Source organism: Balaenoptera musculus, chromosome 10 (assembly GCF_009873245.2).
Source record: "Balaenoptera musculus isolate JJ_BM4_2016_0621 chromosome 10, mBalMus1.pri.v3, whole genome shotgun sequence".
Classification (NCBI taxonomy): Eukaryota; Metazoa; Chordata; class Mammalia; order Artiodactyla; family Balaenopteridae; genus Balaenoptera; species Balaenoptera musculus.
In genome coordinates this window covers 65,685,287-65,704,648 of record NC_045794.1, presented here as the reverse complement: position 1 = coordinate 65,704,648, position 19,362 = coordinate 65,685,287, and the positions used below count along the sequence as shown (strand labels likewise).

General features: G+C 37.6%; 1 protein-coding gene across 2 annotated transcripts in view; it reads right to left on the bottom strand.

The window, feature by feature from the left end:
• The window catches only part of OTOGL (otogelin like), a 147,717-nt gene that overhangs the window by 36,540 nt on the left and 91,815 nt on the right, over nucleotides 1–19,362 (bottom strand). For both annotated transcript variants that reach the window (XM_036866495.1, XM_036866496.1), the window contains 5 exons: nucleotides 18,659–18,776; nucleotides 14,549–14,628; nucleotides 14,172–14,240; nucleotides 3,386–3,459; nucleotides 60–237 (listed from right to left, as the gene is read on the bottom strand). In XM_036866495.1, the coding sequence (XP_036722390.1) occupies nucleotides 60–237; nucleotides 3,386–3,459; nucleotides 14,172–14,240; nucleotides 14,549–14,628; nucleotides 18,659–18,776 (519 nt within the window). The remainder of the gene's footprint in view (nucleotides 1–59; nucleotides 238–3,385; nucleotides 3,460–14,171; nucleotides 14,241–14,548; nucleotides 14,629–18,658; nucleotides 18,777–19,362) is intronic.

Sequence of the window (19,362 nt, the reverse complement as noted above, 5' to 3'; positions counted from 1 at the left end):
AAAAAATAATAATCTCCCCCAATTAAAAATTGATTGCCATGTAAGGAATGCAGACTTACACGGACATTCCCACTCAGGGCAGCAAATATCGCTGTTCACTTGAACAGGTCTTCCCCGGAAACCACAGTCAGGCACTTCTATGTCCTCTGGGCAATTAAGAGACCAGTTGTACAACTTCCATTCCATATTAAGGCATATATATTGGGTACAATTATAAACAGGATCAAATTGTTGAGGCTGTTAATAAAAAAGAAAATTAACGCATATTTTTCCATTTTCAACTAATGTTTTAAATTAATTTTTAAACTTCCCATTCACATTGCTTATAGTGTACATTTCCTAAATACAAAAGCTTTTGAAAGATGAACAATTAAAATTTCACTACAGCTTTTTGTTGAGGTATCCTCTCTGAAATACTCAGTATGAACTTCATTTAAACTCTACCTTAATATTGATTTGATTATCAGAATTGCCCAGATACCCAACTTCTGAGTAAACTGAAGTCTTGTCCTAAATTGTCTAGATTAGTGTTTTGCAAGCAGACTTATACAGTGGCAGTCAACCTTTCATATTATGTTGTATAAAGCTAGTATATGATTAAGACTTCTGTTAATGTCAGTTTAAAAAAATTACAACTTAATATTATCCAAATTTTTCATTAAAAATCAAATGTGATATCAGTTTGACAGCACCTGGATAGAATCATTATAAATTACTTTTTATATATAGCTCACAGACTTCTAGATAAATAAATAAAAAATAAATAAGTGGTAGATTTTTTTATAAATTACATTCTATATAAATTATAGTAATAACTGTAGCAATGATAAATAATATAACATTTATTATGCTCCAGACATTGTTCTAATTAGTCCATTTTATTCCCACAAAAACACCCTCTGAGGTAGGAGCTAATATTTTTCCCTATTTCATAGATAGAAAATCAGGTTTAAGGTCAAATTAACTTGCCCCGAGTTTCATAGCTAGTAAATAGTAGAGTCAGAACTTAAATTCAGGCATTGTTGCTCTGAAAACCAGTGCTCTTAACCACTACTCTATACTGCATCTCAGGGGATGGAGGAAGAAAAATTAACATCTATTTAGCACCTATTATATATCATGCACTAATAAAGTAGCTTTTCATTTAATTCTCCCTAAATTTCGTGGGTCAGTTTCTATCATTCCAGTGTTATACATGATAAAAAACAAGGATAAGAGAGGGTAAAAAGTTTTCTAAATAGTGAGACTATTAAGAGAGGACTTCTCAATTTAAAAGCCAAAAGTAGGCAAATAGTCAAGTTCAGTCTTGCAAAATTTTCTGTGTATAAGTTGTATCAACTCCCAGAAAATGAAAGGAGATAGAAGAAAACTAAAACGCCTAAACAACACCTAAACCACCTAAAGAATCTATACCTTCCACTCTACTGAAAGAAGCTCTTTAACAAGGTCACCAATGAACTCCACATTGCTAAATTCAATGATCAATTCTCAGACCTCATCTAGTTGACCTGTTAACATATTTAGTATAGCTTATTACTCCATCTTCCTTAATATTTTCTTTCCTTGGCTTCCAGATCACCTACAATCTCCTCCATTTTCTCTATTTCAGTGGTTACTATCCTTTGCATGTTTGTCATTGTTTCTCAATCTGTTGAAGTTGTAGTGGCCCTTCTCTCTTCCCTGTCTTCACTCAATCCCTTTGTGATCTCATCTAACCACAATTTTAAATACCCTTTATCCACTGAGAATTATAAAAATTTCATCTTAACTTGATCTCTGCCCTAAACTCCACTTGTGTTCACCAGATCTGTATACCCATAGCTTTTTGATGTCTAAGAGGAATCTTAATCTTTACGTGGCAAAACTGAACTCCTGGCTATACCCACCCCAGACCTTCACTTCCCACAATTTCCCCATCCTGATTAACGCCAACTTTATCCTTCAGTTGTTCAAGGCAAAACTCTTAGAATCCTTAATGCCTCTTTTTCATTCACACCTCACATCTAATTCTTCAGCAATTTCTGTAGCCTCTACCTTCAGAATAGATCCAGAACCCAGACATTTCTCACCATCTCCAATGCTATCACCTGGTCCAGATCATCATCAATCTCTTACCTAAATTCCTGCAGTAGCCTCCTAACTGGTTCTATTATCTCTTTACACCCTACTCTCAACACAGCAGCTAAAATGATCCTGAAACAGATCAGATCATATAATTCCTCTGCTCAGAAATCTCCCTTTTCTCTTCCTGTGTCATTTAGAATGAAAGCCACAGTCTTCACAATCATCCACCAGGCCTTACATAATCTAGTTTATTTCCTACTATTTCCTACTATTATTACATAATCTAATTTATTTCCTACTATTTTACTCCATACTATTTTACTCCTTGCTATTCTTTTATTGTTTTAAGATGTTAGGTACATTCTCAGCTCAGGGCCTTTGCACTTGGCTGGCCCCTCTGCCTGGAATGCTGTTGCCCTGCTTCTTTGTGTGGTTCACTCTTTCACTTCTTCAGATTTTCTGCTCTGAAGTAACAGTCACTTTCTCAGTGAGGATCATTTCATTGAAAATAGTTTTATTTTTCTCCTGAGCAGCAATCTCTAGAATTTTACATAACTTGGTAATTTATTTTGCTTATTGGCTGTTTCAGAATCCAATAAAATGTAAACTCCATAAAAGCAGGAATTTTTGCCTGCTTTTATATTGTTTTATTTATGGTATCTGAATAGTTCCTAGCCAGAAATAGTGCTAAATAAATACTGGTTGAATAAATCATTGGTTTATCAGAACAAGTAGCATATTTGGAGTAAGGAGATAATTTCACAAATTTCAGCCAGACAATTACTAGCTCTGGGATTCAATGACCTTATCTTTTTTTGCTTACTAGTTTATATTTGTCATCTTGCACAGTGCCCGGCATATAGTAGCTGCTTAATAAATATTTTTGAATGCCCAAAGAGAAGCCCACAATATACTCTTTATTATTATAAAGAATTATTATCATTAAAGAATTATTAAAGAAACATAATTATTATTAAGTTAATAAATTATCCAATTAATAAATCAATAAATAAAAGTATTAAGTTATCACACATAATTATTATTACAACTAACTATCACACAATTACTACTATTAAGGAATCATCCTTAAGACTTCATTTGCGTTGTATTTGTTTTTCTTAGTGTGACCAGAGTCTAATTAATAAGAAATATCTGACAGTTAAGGAAATAAAATTGTTAAAATGTAATGCTTATTTAATTTAGCAAAGAAAGACTAGAGAGCATACCAAAAGAAGTTTAATAGCATCTGGATAGTGATACAGAAACATGAATAGACACAATAAGGAAATGACAAATAGCTGAAGAGATTACTCAGTCATACCTCACATTCCAAACCTGTCGTAGGTGTTAGCTTGTCAAACACAGTGAAGTCTGATGGAGTAATCATTTCTGGACCTGAAGGAAATGAAGAGGTCCCCTGCATTAGTGAAGTGGTATTGATCATATATAAAACTCATTTGTGATAGAGACCATGCTAAGAAATTTTATATAGATTATTTCATTTAATTCTAACAAGAACCCTGCGAAGTAGATAATAATATTATTGTCATTTTACAGATAAGGAGACTAAGGTGTAGAGAGGTAAGCTGGTGTCAGAGGCAGAATTCGAACTTGGCAATTTTGATTCCAGAGCACTAGCTTTTAAGCACCATCCTAGAAACATCTTCACTGCCTTGTTGGTGTCAACACAATTGTTTGAACAGGTAGAAATATCAATAGGATCGCTAAAGATTGCTCAGGAGTTACAAATTTTGTTGCATTTCTAAAATGAGTAGTGAGGCTGATTCATTTCCCTGGTGAATCTCTAAAATGTTTTCCTTGCAAGCAGAATAGTTGATGCTGTGGACCACTGGAGACCCCAGTTGGTGGGTGTGGCGAAGGAGTTATCCATGGAAAGGGAAAACACAACTGGTAAACACATTTGTAAGACTTCTTCCAAAGCTTTTTGTTAGTACTAAAGGTATCTCTAAAATATTCAAAGTCTGAAGGACTGTAGAAGAGTGAAAATGAATGGCTGAAATTTTGTCTAGCTGTAACTGCAGTGTCCATTGTTGATACCGTCTAAAAATGACTATATTAGTTTCCTATAACTGCTGTAAACAAACGATTACAAATTTAGTGTTTTGAAACATTACCAAATTATTATCTTGTGGTTCTGGAAGTCCGAAGTCCTAAAATCAAGATATCAGCAAGGGCTGTACTCCTTCTGGAGCCCCTATGGAAGAATCTGTTTCCTTGCCTTTTCCAACTATGGATTGCCTGAATACTCATGGTCCCTTCTTCCATCTTCAAAGCCACAGAATAATATCTTCAAATCTCAATTTCTCTCTCTCTCTCTTTCTCTCCCTCCCTCCCTTTCTCCTTCCCTGCTGATTCTGACATCTAACATGTGATACCTTCTCTGACTCTGACCCTCCTCCTTCTCTTTTATAAGGACCCTTGTGATTACATTGGGCTCACATGGATAATCCAGGATAACTTCCCCATCTCAAAATTGTTAACTTTATCACATCTGCAAAGTCCCTTTAGCATGTAGGGTCCCATATTTATAAATTCTGGGGATTAAGACATGGACATCTTTGGAGGGCCATTATTCAGCCTACCACAATGACATTAGACAAAACTTTTTTTGTTGTTAAATAAATTCCATAAATAACCTTAATTTTGTACTTATTTTATGGCTTCTAACTTACAAAATAAATGAAGTAGAATAAAAATTCCCATTGCTTGGTCCTATAAACAGTGTTCATGGTATACTAGATGTTGTATCTTCTAGAGAATATGATATTTTTACAGACTTAAATATCTTCATTTCCATCATCATAAATGTTTGAGCATAGTAATAGCAGACAAAGTTCCAGCCCAGAGCAAGCACAGAGTCATGAAAAATTCTGATAACTGGGGGTCTGAGTGGTCTCAGCAATAAAGTAGTCCATTGTTTTCTAAAATCATCAATGGGTTATAAGCACTGTCTTGGGGTAGAATTATAATAATCAAGCTTGTCGTAATAACTATAGCTTTGTAGTAAGTTTTAAATTGGAAAGTATGAGTCCTACAACTTTGTCCTTTTTCAAGATTATTTTGGCTATTCTAGGTTCCCTGCATTTCCATATGAATGTAGGGTCAGTTTGTCAATTTCTGCAAAGAAGTAACTGGGATTTTGATAGGTATTGCATTAAATCTGTAAATAAAATTCGGGAGTATTGTCATTTTAGCAATATTAAGTCTTCCAGGAACATGAGATGGCTTTCCATTTATTTTGATCTTCCTAATTCCTTCAATAACATTTTGTAGTTTTCACTGTACAAGTCATATACTACTTTTGCCAAATGTATTCCTACATATTTTATGCTACTGTAAATAGAATTGCTTTCTTCATTTCATTTTTAGATTGTTCATTGCTAGTACATAGAAACACAATTGATTTTAGTCACTGGTCTCTTTTTCTGCAAGTTTGTTGATGTATTATTATTTGCCCATTAATTAGTGCTAACAGGTTTTAGTGCATTCTTTAGAATAATCTGTATACAGGATCATATCATCTACAAATAAAAATAATTTTACACGGTAGTTTTCTTACTCCTGAGGGTCATGGAGTAAAATCTATCTCCCCAATATAGTGACCACGGTACTTTAAATTGTCTTAGATGTTTAAAATATACAATGACTATTGTTTTGGGGGGATATTACAGAATGCAAAGTAGACAGCAGTACTTAGAGGAATTAACAGTGTATGTCCCAGATTTAGTACATGCAGTGTTATTCTAAACTTATTCACACCGTAGATTATACAACACAGGGAAAGTACCACCAGCCCCTCTCAAAATATGCTTTAAACTATACTAAATTCACTGATGCCTAAAATTTTACAGCAGTAGAGTAATTCCTCATCTCTACAGTGCTAATAACAAGACCTCTCTCTTAGTTTTCTCAAAAAGATTAAATACATGCAAAGTCTGTACTCCAATGCCTGACACATAGTAAGTACTCAGTAAATGGCAGCTATTAAGAATAGGACTAATGAGTTGGGGAGGAACCAAGACAGCGGAGTAGAAGGATGTGCTCTCACTCCCTCTTACGAGAACACCAGAATCACAACTAGCTGCTGGACAATCATCGACAGGAAGACACTGGAACTCACCAAAAAAGATACCCCACATCCAAAGACAAAGGAGAAGCCACAATGAGACGGTAGGAGGGGTGCTATCACAATAAAATCAAATCCCATAACTGCTGGGTGGGTGACTCACAGACTGGCGAACACTTATACCACAGAAGTCCACCCACTAGAGTGAAGGTTCTGAGCCCCCCGTCAGGCTTCCCAACCTGGGGGTCCGGCAACAGGAGGAGGAATTCCTAGAGAATCAGACTTTGAAGTCTAGTGGGAATTGATTGCAGGACTTCGACAGGACTGGGGGAAAAAGAGACTCCACTCATGGAGGGCACACACAAAGCAGTGTGCACATCGGGACCCAGGGGAAGGAGCAGTGACCCCGGGGTGACTGAACCAGACCTACCTGCTAGTGTTGGAGGGTCTCCTGCAGAGGCAGGGGGTGGCTCTGTTTCACCGTGGGGACAAGGACATTGGCAGCAGAAGTTCTGGGAAGTACTCCTTGGAGTGAGCCCTCCCAGAGTCTGTCATTAGCCCCACCAAAGTGCCCAGGTAGGCTCCAGTGTTGGGTTGCCTCAGGCCAAACAACCAACAGGGAGGGAACCCAGCCCCACCCATCAACAGTCAAGTGGATTAAAGTTTTATGGAGCTCTGACCGCCACAGCAACAGTCAGCTCTACCCACCACCAGTCTCTCCCATCAAGCCTCTTGGATAGCCTCATCCACCAGAGGGCGGAGAGCAGAAGCAAGAAGAACTACAATCCTGCAGCCTGTGGAACAAAAACCACATTCACAGAAAGATAGACAAGATGAAAAGGCAGCGGGCTATGTACCAGATGAAGGAACAAGATAAAACCCCAGAAAAACAACTAAATGAAGTGGAGATAGGCAACCTTCCAGAAAAAGAATTCAGAATAATGATAGTGAAGATGATCCAGGACCTCGGAGAAACAATGGAGGCAAAGATCAAGAAGATGCAAGAAATGTTTAACAAAGACCTAGAAGAATTAAAGAACAAACAAACAGAGATGAACAATATAATAACTGAAATGAAAAATACACTAGAAGGAATCAATAGCAAAATAACTGAGGCAGAAGAACGGATAAGTGACCTGGAAGACTGAATGGTGGAATTCACTGCTGTGGAACAGACTAAAGAAAAAAGAATGAAAAAAAATGAAGACAGCCTAAGAGACCTCTGGGACAACATTAAATGCAACAACATTCGCATTATACGGGTCCCAGAAGGAGAAGAGAGAGAGAAAGGACCAGAGAAAATATTTGAAGAGATTATAGTCGAAAACTTCCCTAACATGGGAAAGGAAATACCCACCCAAGTCCCAGAAGCGCAGCAAGTCCCATACAGGATAAACCCAAGGAGAAACACACTGAGACACATAGTAATCAAATTGGCAAAAATTAAAGACAAAGAACAATTACTGAAAGCAGCAAGGGAAAAACGACAAATAACATACAAGGGAACTCCCATAAAGTTAACAGCTGATTTCTCAGCAGAAACTCTACAAGCCAGAAGGGAGTGGCATGATATACTTAAAGTGATGAAAGGGAAGAAACTACAACCAAGATTACTCTACCCTGGCAAGGATCTCATTCAGATTTGATGGAGAAATCAAAAGCTTTACAGACAAGGAAAAGCTAAGAGAATTCAGCACCACCAAACCAGCTCTACAATAAAGGCTAAAGGAACTTCTCTAAGTGGGAAACACAAGAGAAGAAAAGGACCTACAAAAACAAAGCCCCCCAAAATTAAGAAAATGGTATTAGGAACATACATATCAATAATTACCTTAAACGTGAATGGATTAAATGCTCCAACCAAATGACACAGTCTTGCTGAATGGATACAAAAACAAGACCCATATATATATGCTGTCTACAAGAGACCCACTTCAGACCTAGGGACACATACAGACTGAAAGTGAGGGGATGGAAAAAGATAATCCATGCAAATGGAAATCAAAAGAAAGCTGGAGTAGCTATACTCATATCAGATAAAATAGACTTTAAAATAAAGAATGTTACAAGAGACAAGGAAGGACACTACATAATGATCAAGGGATCAATCCAAGAAGAAGATATAACAATTATAAATATACATGCACCCAACATAGGAGCACCTCAATACATAAGGCAACTGCTAACAGCTATAAAAGAGGAAATAGACAGTAACACAGTAATAGTGGGGGACTTTAACACCTCACTTACACCAATGGACAGATCATACAGACAGAAAATTAACAAAGAAACACAAGCTTTAAATGACACAATAGGTCAGATAGATTTAATTCATATTTATAGGACATTCCATCCAAAAACAGCAGATTACACTTTCTTCTCAAGTGCGCATGGAACACTCTCCAGGATAGATCACATCTTGGGTCACAAAACAAGCCTCAGTAAATTTAAGAAAATTGAAATCATATCAAGCATCTTTTCTGACCACAACGCTATGAGATTAGAAATCAATTACAAGGAAAAAAATGTAAAAAACACAAACACATGGAGGCTAAACAATACGTTATTGAATAACCAAGAGATCACTGAGGAAACCAAAGAGGAAATCAAAAAATACCTAGAGACAAATGACAATGAAAACACGACGATCCAAAACCTATGGGATGCAGCAAAAGCAGTTCTAAGAGGGAAGTTTATAGCTATAAAAGCCTACCTCAAGAAACAAGAAAAATCTCAAGTAAACAATCTAACCTTACACCTAAAGGAACTAGAGAAAGAAGAACAAACAAAACCCAAAGTTAGCAGAAGGAAAGAAATCATAAAGATCAGAGCAGAAATAAATGAAATAGAAACAAAGAAAACAATAGCAATGATCAATAAAACTAAAAGCTGGTTATTTGAGAAGGTAAACAAAATTGATAAACCATTAGCCAGACTCATCAAGAAAAAGAGGGAGAGGACTCAAATCAATAAAATTAGAAATGAAAAAGGAGAAGTTACAACAGACACTGCAGAAATACAAAGCATCCTAAGAGACTACTACAAGCAACTCTATGCCAAAAAAATGGACAACCTGGAAGAAATGGACAAATTCTTAGAAAGGTATAACCTTCCAAGACTGAACCAGGAAGAAACAGAAAATATGAACAGACCAATCACAAGTAATGAAATTGAAACTGTGATTAAAAATCTTCCAACAAACAGAAGTCCAGGACCAGATGGCTTCACAGGTGAATTCTATCAAACATTTAGAGACGAGCTAACACCCATCCTTCTCAAACTCTTCCAAAAAATTGCAGAGGAAGGAACACTCCCAAACTCATTCTATGAGACCACCATCACCCTGATACCAAAACCAGACAAAGATACTACAAAAAAAGAAAATTACAGACCAATATCACTGATGAATGTAGATGCAAAAATCCTCAACAAAATAATAGCAAACAGAATCCAACAACACATTAAAAGGATCATACACCACGATCAAGTGGGATTTATCCCAGGGATGCAAGGATTCTTCAATATATGCAAATCAATCAATGTGATACACCATATTAACAAATTGAAGAATAAAAACGATATGATCATCTCAATAGATGCAGAAAAAGCTTTTGACAAAATTCAACACCCATTTATGATAAAAACTCTCCAGAAAGTGGGCATAGAGGGAACCTACCTCAACATAATAAAGGCCATTTACGACAAACCCACAGCAAACATCATTCTGAATGGTGAAAACCTGAAAGCATTTCCTCTAAGATCAGGAATGAGAGAAGGATGTCCACTCTCACCGCTATTATTCAACATAGTTTTGGAAGTCCTAGCCATGGCAATCAGAGACAAAAAGAAATAAAAGCAATACAAATTGGAAAAGAAGAATTAAAACTGTCACTGTTTGCAGATGACATGATACTATACGTAGAGAATCCTAAAAATGCCACCAGAAAACTACTAGAGCTATCAATGAATTTGGTAAAGTTGCAGGATACAAAATTAATGCACAGAAATCTCTTGTATTCCTATACACTAATGATGAAAAATCTCAAAGAGAAATTAAGGAAACATTCCCATTTACCATTGCAACAAAAAGAATAAAATACCTAGGAATAAACCTACCTAGGGAGACAAAAGACCTGTATGCAGAAAACTATAAGACACTGATGAGAGAAATTAAAGATGATAAAAACAGATGGAGAGATATATCATGTTCTTGGATTGGAAGAATCAATATTGTGAAAATGACTATACTACCCAAAGCAATCTACAGATTCAATGCAATCCCTATCAAATTACCAATGGCATTTTTTACGGAACTAGAACAAATCATCTTAAAATTTGTATGGAGACACAAAGACCCCGAATAGCCAAAGCAGTCTTGAGGGAAAAAAACAGAGCTGGAGGAATCAGACTCCCTGACTTCAGACTCTACTACAAAGCTACAGTAATCAAGAAAATATGGTACTGGCACAAAAACAGAAACATAGATCAATGGAACAAGATAGAAAGCCCAGAGATAAACCCACGCATCTATGGTCAACTATTCTATGACAAAGGAGGCAAAGATATACAATGGAGAAAAGACAGTCTCTTCAATAAGTGGTGCTGGGAAAACTGGACAGCTACATGTAAAAGAATGAAATTAGAACACTCCCTGACACCATACACAAAAATAAACTCAAAATGGATTCAAGACCTAAATGTAAGACCGGACACTATAAAACTCTTAGAGGAAAACATAGGAAGAACACTCTTTGACATAAATCACAGCAAGATCTTTTTTGACCCACCTCCTAGAGTAATGGAAATAAAAACAAAAATAAACAAATGAGACCTAATGAAACTTCAAAGCTTTTGCACAGCAAAGGAAACCATAAACAAGAAGAAAAGACAACCCTCAGAATGGGAGAAAATATTTGCAAACAGATAAAGGATTAATCTCCAAAATATATAAACAGCTCATTCAGCTCAATATTAAAGAAACAAACAACCCAATCCAAAAATGAGCAGAAGACCTAAATAGACATTTCTCCAAAGAAGACATACAGATGGCCAAGAAGCACATGAAAAGCTGCTCAACATCACCAATTATTAGAGAAATGCAAATCAAAACTACAATGAGGTATCACCTCACACCAGTTAGAATGGGCATCATCAGTAAATCTACAAACAACAAATGCTGGAGAGCATGTGGAGAAAAGGGAACCCTCTTGCACTGTTGGTGGGAATGTAAATTGATACAGCCACTATGGAGAACAGTATGGAGGTTCCTGAAAAAACTAAAAATAGAATTACCATATGACCCAGCAATCCCACTACTGGGCATATATCCAGAGAAAACCATAATTCAAAAAGGCACATGCACCCCAATGTTCATTGCAGCACCATTTAAAATAGCCAGGTCATGGAAGCAACCTAAATGCCCATCGACAGAGGAATGGATAAAGAAGATGTGGTACATATATACAGTGGAATATTACTCAGCCATAAAAAGGCATGAAATTGAGTCATTTGTTGAGACGTGGATGGATCTAGAGACTGTCATACAGAGTGAAGTAAGTCAGAAAGAGCGAAACAAATATCGTATATTAACGCATGTATGTGGAACCTAGAAAAATGGTACAGATGAGCCGGTTTGCAGGGCAGAAGTTGAGACACAGATGTAGAGAACAAACATGTGGACACCAAGGGGGGAAAACCACGGTGGGGTGGGGATGGTGGTGCGCTGAATTGGGCGATTGGGATTGACATGTATACACTGATGTGTATAAAATTGATGACTAATAAGAACCTGCAGTATAAAAAAACAAACAAACAATAAAAACAACTAATACTAAACTTTCTTTGGGTTATTTGTATGGAAATATGTTAATATAAATGTTTCAGATATTACATGAAATTTCTAAAAATCTTATATGTTCTGGTATAATGTTATAAGTCATAACTCTAGTTATTACTTTAAAATGTATATCTCAGAAATAACTAAATTTCCTTGTCAATTGCATTATTATGAACTTTCATCAAATCTTTAACCGTGGTCATTTTTAAGTCTTTTGTCATTTACAGACAGTTCTGGGTGTACTCTGATGCTTTTGCAAAAATGTTCCTATAAAAGGGTTTCATCTTCAAGGAATTCATGGAAAAGACTCTGACAAGTACAGGTTTCTGGTAACTGACTATACTGCTGAACTGAATGAGTAAGCATTTTCAGAACTCTAATGGAAAACTGATGAATTCATAAAAGTGCTAACAAAAGATCAAGATAAAAAAAATTAATTACATGGGACTGAGTGAACTGATGAGGATGATTATAATCTTTGTGACTTTCTGTTTGAATAAAAAAAAAAAATCCCACAAGGACTCAGAGGCAAAAACTATACAAATCAATTTTCACTGCAAAGTAAAGGAGCTGTTACAGTGGAGGATTACTGGACTGAATGTCAATATTATGACATAGTATGAGTGTGTTTCGTGTTTGGTAATTGCAACTATGTTGCTTTTGTCGTGGTCATCCATTTACAGTGCTTGGTGTCAGTTTATTTATCTCTTGTAAAAATAAAATACAGTGTGTGTGTGTGAAAAAAATAAAAGTAAAAATAAAAAATAAATATCATAATTAAAAAGAAAAAGAGGGCTTCCCTGGTGGCGCAGTGGTTGAGAGTCTGCCTGCCAATGCAGGGGACACGGGTTCGAGCCCTGGTCTGGGAAGATCCCACGTGCCGCAGAGCAACTGGGCCCGTGAGCCACAATTACTGAGCCTGCGCGTCTGGAGCCTGTGCTCCGCAACAAGAGAGGCCGCGATAGTGAGAGGCCCGCGCACCGCGATGAAGAGTGGTCCCCACTTGCGACAACTAGAGAAGGCCCTTGCACAGAAATGAAGACCCAACACAGCCATAAATAAATAAATAGAAAAGAACGTGAATTTCTTAAAAAAAAAAAAAAGAAAAGAAAAAGAATAGTAGTAATAGCGATGATTGTAGTGAGACTATTATTTGGAAGATGTCACAGGACTTATTAAAATCCTCCAGTGATTTGCCATGGCCTTCAGAAAAAAACACAAACCCAACAATTTCCTGTCATGGGCCGTTTGTGATCTGGCCTCTAAACATCTCTTCCACACCATCTCTTGGCACAATTCCCCCACACCACACTCTCAAGGTGCGATGACCTGCTTGGAGCCCCTCTGTGTGACAGGTTCCCTCTCGGCTGCAGGCCTTTGCATGTGCACACACTTCCTCCTTCTCCTAGCTATCCACCTCTGACCTTCTGTTACCCAACTGAGACCACACGTCCAAAATAAGTATAAGACCCCTCCTGCTTACCGCTTGTACTTACTCCTACTGTAATATCACGACAGCCTATGGACTATTCGCTGTTTTAGGGTTGGGGCTGTGACTTGTTTACCGTTCTCCCTTCCTCTCCGCTCCCCACCCCCAGTGTCAGGACAGTACCTGGCAGCGTTGACACTCAATGAAAGCTTGTCAAACATATTTAAAGAATAAATATCTGAATTTTTCTAAATTATAACCCCAGGAGATATAATACATTAGGTTTGTCAAGCCTCACTGTGAGTGGATTTATTCAATCCTTTCCTGAGGCAAGTTTCATAGGGAGGGAGCGAAGTGAGGGTTTGAGCCCAGAATGCCTCCTCCAGAGGCTGGGAGAGAACACAGGAATGAGAATAAAAGTGCTTAAAGGATGACTTCATTTGCCTTAAAGTCTCTTCAGCGTCAACTTAGTCACTGTGAAAATTTAATCAGGATTTAGTAAAAGCTAAATTCTAGGCAAAGACATGAGGGAAGTTCTTATTATCTATACTAACTGAAATGGGACAGAGGTGGACCAAAGGTGGAAGCCATTCTGAAAATGTGGCTTGTTGATCCAGTGAATAGCTACTTAGTGAGACCAAAGTGACTGCTGGGTTCTCTCGTGGATGGGACAGTACTAACACCAGCAGCTGTTTAGGAGTGCCAATATTTAAATTACATGATGCTAAGTTTAGTGTCTAAAGTTGTAACGATACCTGTAAACATGGGTAGAGATGGCTTACCTGGAGAAATTAATGCTGGTTCTGTGGGAATCAGAGGTATGCCTACAAAGAAGCAAAGATACTCTTCTTTAATCTGTTTTGCTTAAAGTGAAGCCCACATAGTTCATATAAGGATGTTTAGCTTTAAGGAAAATATTTTGGGAGAGAGGATGCAGGAAGAATGTGAGAGCAAAGACTTACATGGTTTAGAAAGTAATTCAGAATCCAAAAACTTTGAAAAGGACAATGAATAAGAATGTCATGAAGGTTTATTGTCTGTCTAAAACTTCTGTTCATAGTCACTTGCCATCATATAAAAAATATTCAAGTATTTTACTTTTCAGAATAAGTGAAGTAAGGTCCACACTTACAGTCTTCTGGGTAAACACACTTGAGAGTGACTTCATCAAGGATCATATTTTTAGGGCAGTAGGGCAAGCATCCTTCAACCCTTTAAATGAAAAAAAATTAAAGTAAGAAAAAACTTTTAATATAAAAATATATTACATTTAATATAGGAAACTAAGATACAGTTTTCCTAAAATTCTTCTGTTCTCCTTGTCAAGCACTAAGCAGTGCTCTGCTTGCTATTATTCCATCATACCTCATTGTATGAAATCACAAGCTAGTGGATGATAAAGAAATATTCATGACTGAGGCAGAATCTGAACACAGAATATTCAAAACATACACTTATGTTTGGGACACACTAAGGCCATGTTCTGTAATTGTGATTTTACTCTATATTCATCATACTGTTACTTTCCTATACTCCCCCACATATAAGCAGAGAGACACACTCTTTGAATATCCATAAGGACGTTGGTAGAACAAAAACAGGATGTTCAGGGGCTCTCCCTGCTGATTATTAAGCCCTGAAGTCATCGAAAAGTAATTAGGAATCTCTGGGTGGCAGAGATGGAGGTGGGACATGCTCTTCTCTGAGAACAGGGAAGGGGGTGGCAGAGGCTGCAGTTCTCAAGAGCCTCAGGGCCTGTGCCCAAAATAGTGGCTGTGCTCTGGGAGGAGGTGGTTGTATATGAGCCTAAGGAGACTGAATTTCAAGCCCCAAAACGTCTGGTCCTGTGTGTGGGCACATGAAATCAGGAGGCCCACATTTCAAGAAGCATGGGCTTGGGAATCGGGGGCCAAAAACGGGCAGGACCATCCTGAATGCTTATCCTCTAAGGGAATGAAGCCAAGATAATGACTGAGATAAAGTCTTCCTTCTCGTTCAGTTGGGGCTCAGAGTCCAGTTTATTCTGATTCAAAAGAAATATATCCTTCATGTACAACCAATTATTAGATTCATACATACTAGAGAGAATTACTGTACATATAGTTGAAAAAAGGCTTGCTTATCTGCCTCTCAAATACACCGGCAGGCTATGATACTAATTTTAATATTTTAAAACATTTCCAATTGCCTTACCTATAAAGTAAAAAATTTGGACCAAAAATACAGCCCCTTTCCAATTCAGTGTGGAAATGAACTAACTTGACACTAGGGGCACGTGTTGCCACCAGAGGGCACTCGTTCATGGAAGGAAATCCAAAACCAAGAAAAGCTAATTTCTCTTTTAACAGAAGCCCCTTTGGCCATCTCTTGGATGCTTCCTTCACATATTTTTTTTAAAAACATTAATAGCTCAGCTTATAAGACCAATTATTTATTTCATAAAGTGAACTTAAATAATAAAATTTTAACCAGTATATGATATTCCTATCCTACTCTAAACTCTGTCAAGCAAAAAAGAAAAAGTTACTAGATTACTGAAAATACTAGGGCCAGCTGGTTATCCTCACATTAAATAAACTTCATTTTTTATGCAACTCAATTATCCTGCAGTTGCTTTATGCAAGTCAAAACCACAGCTATCGTTTTAAAATCATCTTCCAAAACCCAGTAACTTGTTCCTTTAAAATGTCGTCATGGTTGCACACAGCAGGGTGCTCTTTATTTTGTCATACAACTGGTAATCTAGTCAACGTCTGACTGATAAATATGCCTCAGATGTAGAACAGTTCTTATAATAGGTATATTATGTAATAGGGATAGCTCTACTTACATATGGGCTCTGTGGTACGCTAGTTGGCATCTTTTCTCATAAAAGTTCTCATTTCCACTAGATATTTTTATTTTCAACACTTGCTATGTGCCAGAAACTGAAATCATCTAGAACAAGCAGGGTGGTTCTGCTGGGGACTTGGAGGAGGCGTGCAGGGCTATGTTGACATGCCAGCTCAGTACTTGAGTCTCCCCTCAGGACCTCAAGTACCAGGAGGAGCCATAATGAGGTGCCTCAGCCCAGGGAACCGGAAGAAGTAGAAAGGAAATAGTGGTCAAGACAGAGATGAGAAACAGCTTGGCAGGGGTGAAGTTTCACGCCGAGTCTCTTCTCTGCGTTCTAACTATACCAAAAAGGAAACTTCGGGGGAGCTACAGACCAAACAATGGAAGCACTGAGGATCTGGGTTCCACCACCCTGGAGACTGGGTATGCCACGAGAAATAAACTAGCCAAATGCCACTTCAGAATATAGCTCCGTTTCCTCCCCAGTGCCAGGGCTGGCCTTGCCCCTCTTTCTTCCTTCCTCCCCCACGTGCTCTCCTTCCTATGGGGCCCCTGTTATTTCTCCTCCTCCCGATGGCTCCCAGAAGAGACAGGAAATAGGTTTGTGAATGTGAGGGGTCCAAGTGAATGGTGAAGACTTCTTTTCAGAAAGAACTGGTTGTTTTCATTTTTAAGAAAATAAACAGAAATTTCATTTCCTTCTCTCTGTTCCCATAGCACCTGTTACCCAACAGGATGTAGTTGTTCAAACTCTGGCTCTACTGCCTGCAAACTGTGTGGTCTGAGGCAAGTTGCTTACCTTCTCTGTGCCTCGGTTTGTTTTCTCTTCTGAAAATGGGAATAATGAGATTACCAGTTGTACAGCACTTAGCACAGTGTGTGTCATGCTGTAAATACTTCAATGTGCTAGTTGTGGTGGTGGTTATTCCTCCAGCCCTCTTTCCCCTGTATTGTCAATTATCTGCTATTGTTCCTGTCTTCTTCCTAAAGACTGTGAGCTCCTTGAAATAAGGGCTACATCTCATTTACTCATATGCCAGAACCTTTTCTGGTGCCAGTGTTTGTTGTAGAGCAGAAGCTCATAAATGACTAATAGAAAATGATTCTTTTAAAAATATTCCCTCCTACTACGGTTGCACTTCTCTGTTCTCCTTTACAACAAAACTCCTTAAAAAAAAAAAAAAAGCTGTTACATTGCTTATCTCCATTTTGCCTCTTCCTATTCTCCAGATCACCAAATCCAACGAACAATTTTCAGTTTGAAATTTAAAATCCTCAAAACCAAATTCCTGGCTTTTCCTCCAAACTGCTCCTCCTAACATCTTCCTTATCTTAGTAAATGGCAACTCAGCCCTTCCGTTAAATTGAATCATTCGAGTTTGTTGATATTTGACCAGTTTTGACCACAAAAATGGCGATTTCATATGATTCTGAAACCTACAAAAGGCTGAGACCTGAACTGGAGTCCTTAACTCCTCTTTCTCTCATAACTGACGTTGATTCTATCAGCATCCCTTATGGCCCTAAGTTCAAAATATATCCAGAATCTGTTCACTTCCCACATAACCTCCAGGGCTACCAACCTAGTCAAATCCCCTTTGTGTCTTGTCTGTATTACTACCCAGTTCTGCCCTTGTTCTTCCCCTCACCAAAAGTCAGTGCAATAGCCAGTGTAAACATTTTAAAAGATTCTGTCACTCCTCTGCCCAAAATACACCAGGACGTTACTCAGAGACAAAAAGTCCTCACAACAGGCTACAAGGCCCTATATGATTCGCCCACCACTATGATTCTCTGCTCTCTTCTCCTACCTCTAAATTTTGTTCACTTTGCTCCAATTAACTGGCCTCCCTGCTCATCCTCAAGCACACCAAACAATTCCCATCTCAGGACCTTTACACGTTTCTCAGATTGAAAGGCTCTTTCCCCAGATATCCACATGGCTAGTTCCCTCACTTCCTTCGCATCTCTTACTAGATGTCACCTTGTCAGCCTATTCTTCCCTGACCACCCTACATTAATGAGCAAACACACACACACCTGCCTTATGCTCCCTGTTTCCCTTACCTTCCTTTATTTTTCTCCATAATACATAAGTCCATTTAACAATATATTGCATTATATATTTACATTTTTATTTTTTATTCTCTGCCTCAGTGCAACAAAATGTTTAAGCTGCGGAAAGGTAAATACTTTGTTCAATACTGTATCCCTAACAGCTAGAAGAATTGCTGGCATATAGCAGACCCTCAATAACTACTGCTTGAATAAAACAAAATAAATTCATGAGTGAGTATCTAGAACAAATTATTGTTAAGAATTTTTTTAATCTAAAAACAAAAAAAATCACTGAGAGCAGAATCTGCTAATGCTAGAATCTGTTCATGAATGGTTAAACATGACTTACGGTGGAAGAAATTTACATGCTAGAGCTGCAGGGTCACTACACGTTTTAAAACAGGGAGTGGCACAAGGTTCATATCTCCATTCACACATCCTCCTGTAAGGCACTGCTGCCTGGATTTCTGGGGAAAAATGAAATTTAGATTGTGTACAAAAATGGACAGCTTGAAAAATAATGATTTATGATAGTAAACCTTTAGGGTTTGATCTCTCTTTGATTATAATACTGTGGAAAAGACAGGGCTATGGGGAATAAAAAGCATTGTAATTGTTTGCTGATCAAAGCATTTCATGCTCAGGTCGAATATCAAAATGTTAGTTTATCTTCCAAACATTTAAAAAAGCAAGAGGTGCAGGAGGCCAAGGAAAATTCTAAATCTTCTTCCTTTCTTTATGTTTAGTGGGTGTTCATTGATCTATGTATCATGATAATAGCATACACTTGTTCGGAATTTTATTTTTTGCAAAATAACTTTTTGTCCATAATTTTATTTTATCCTTGCAACAATCCTGTTGAGTGGGTATTACCTCCATTTTATAAATGAAGAAATTGAGGCTAAGAGGAGCCAAGTGACTTGCCAAATTCAAACAACTGGAAAAATGGCAAGACCAAAGACATATTTATTGCCTGACATCAGACGTTAGGAAAACACTCCATCTTTGTTCTTCTCACAGAATTTAGCTCATTGCCTTGTACATGGTAAGTAT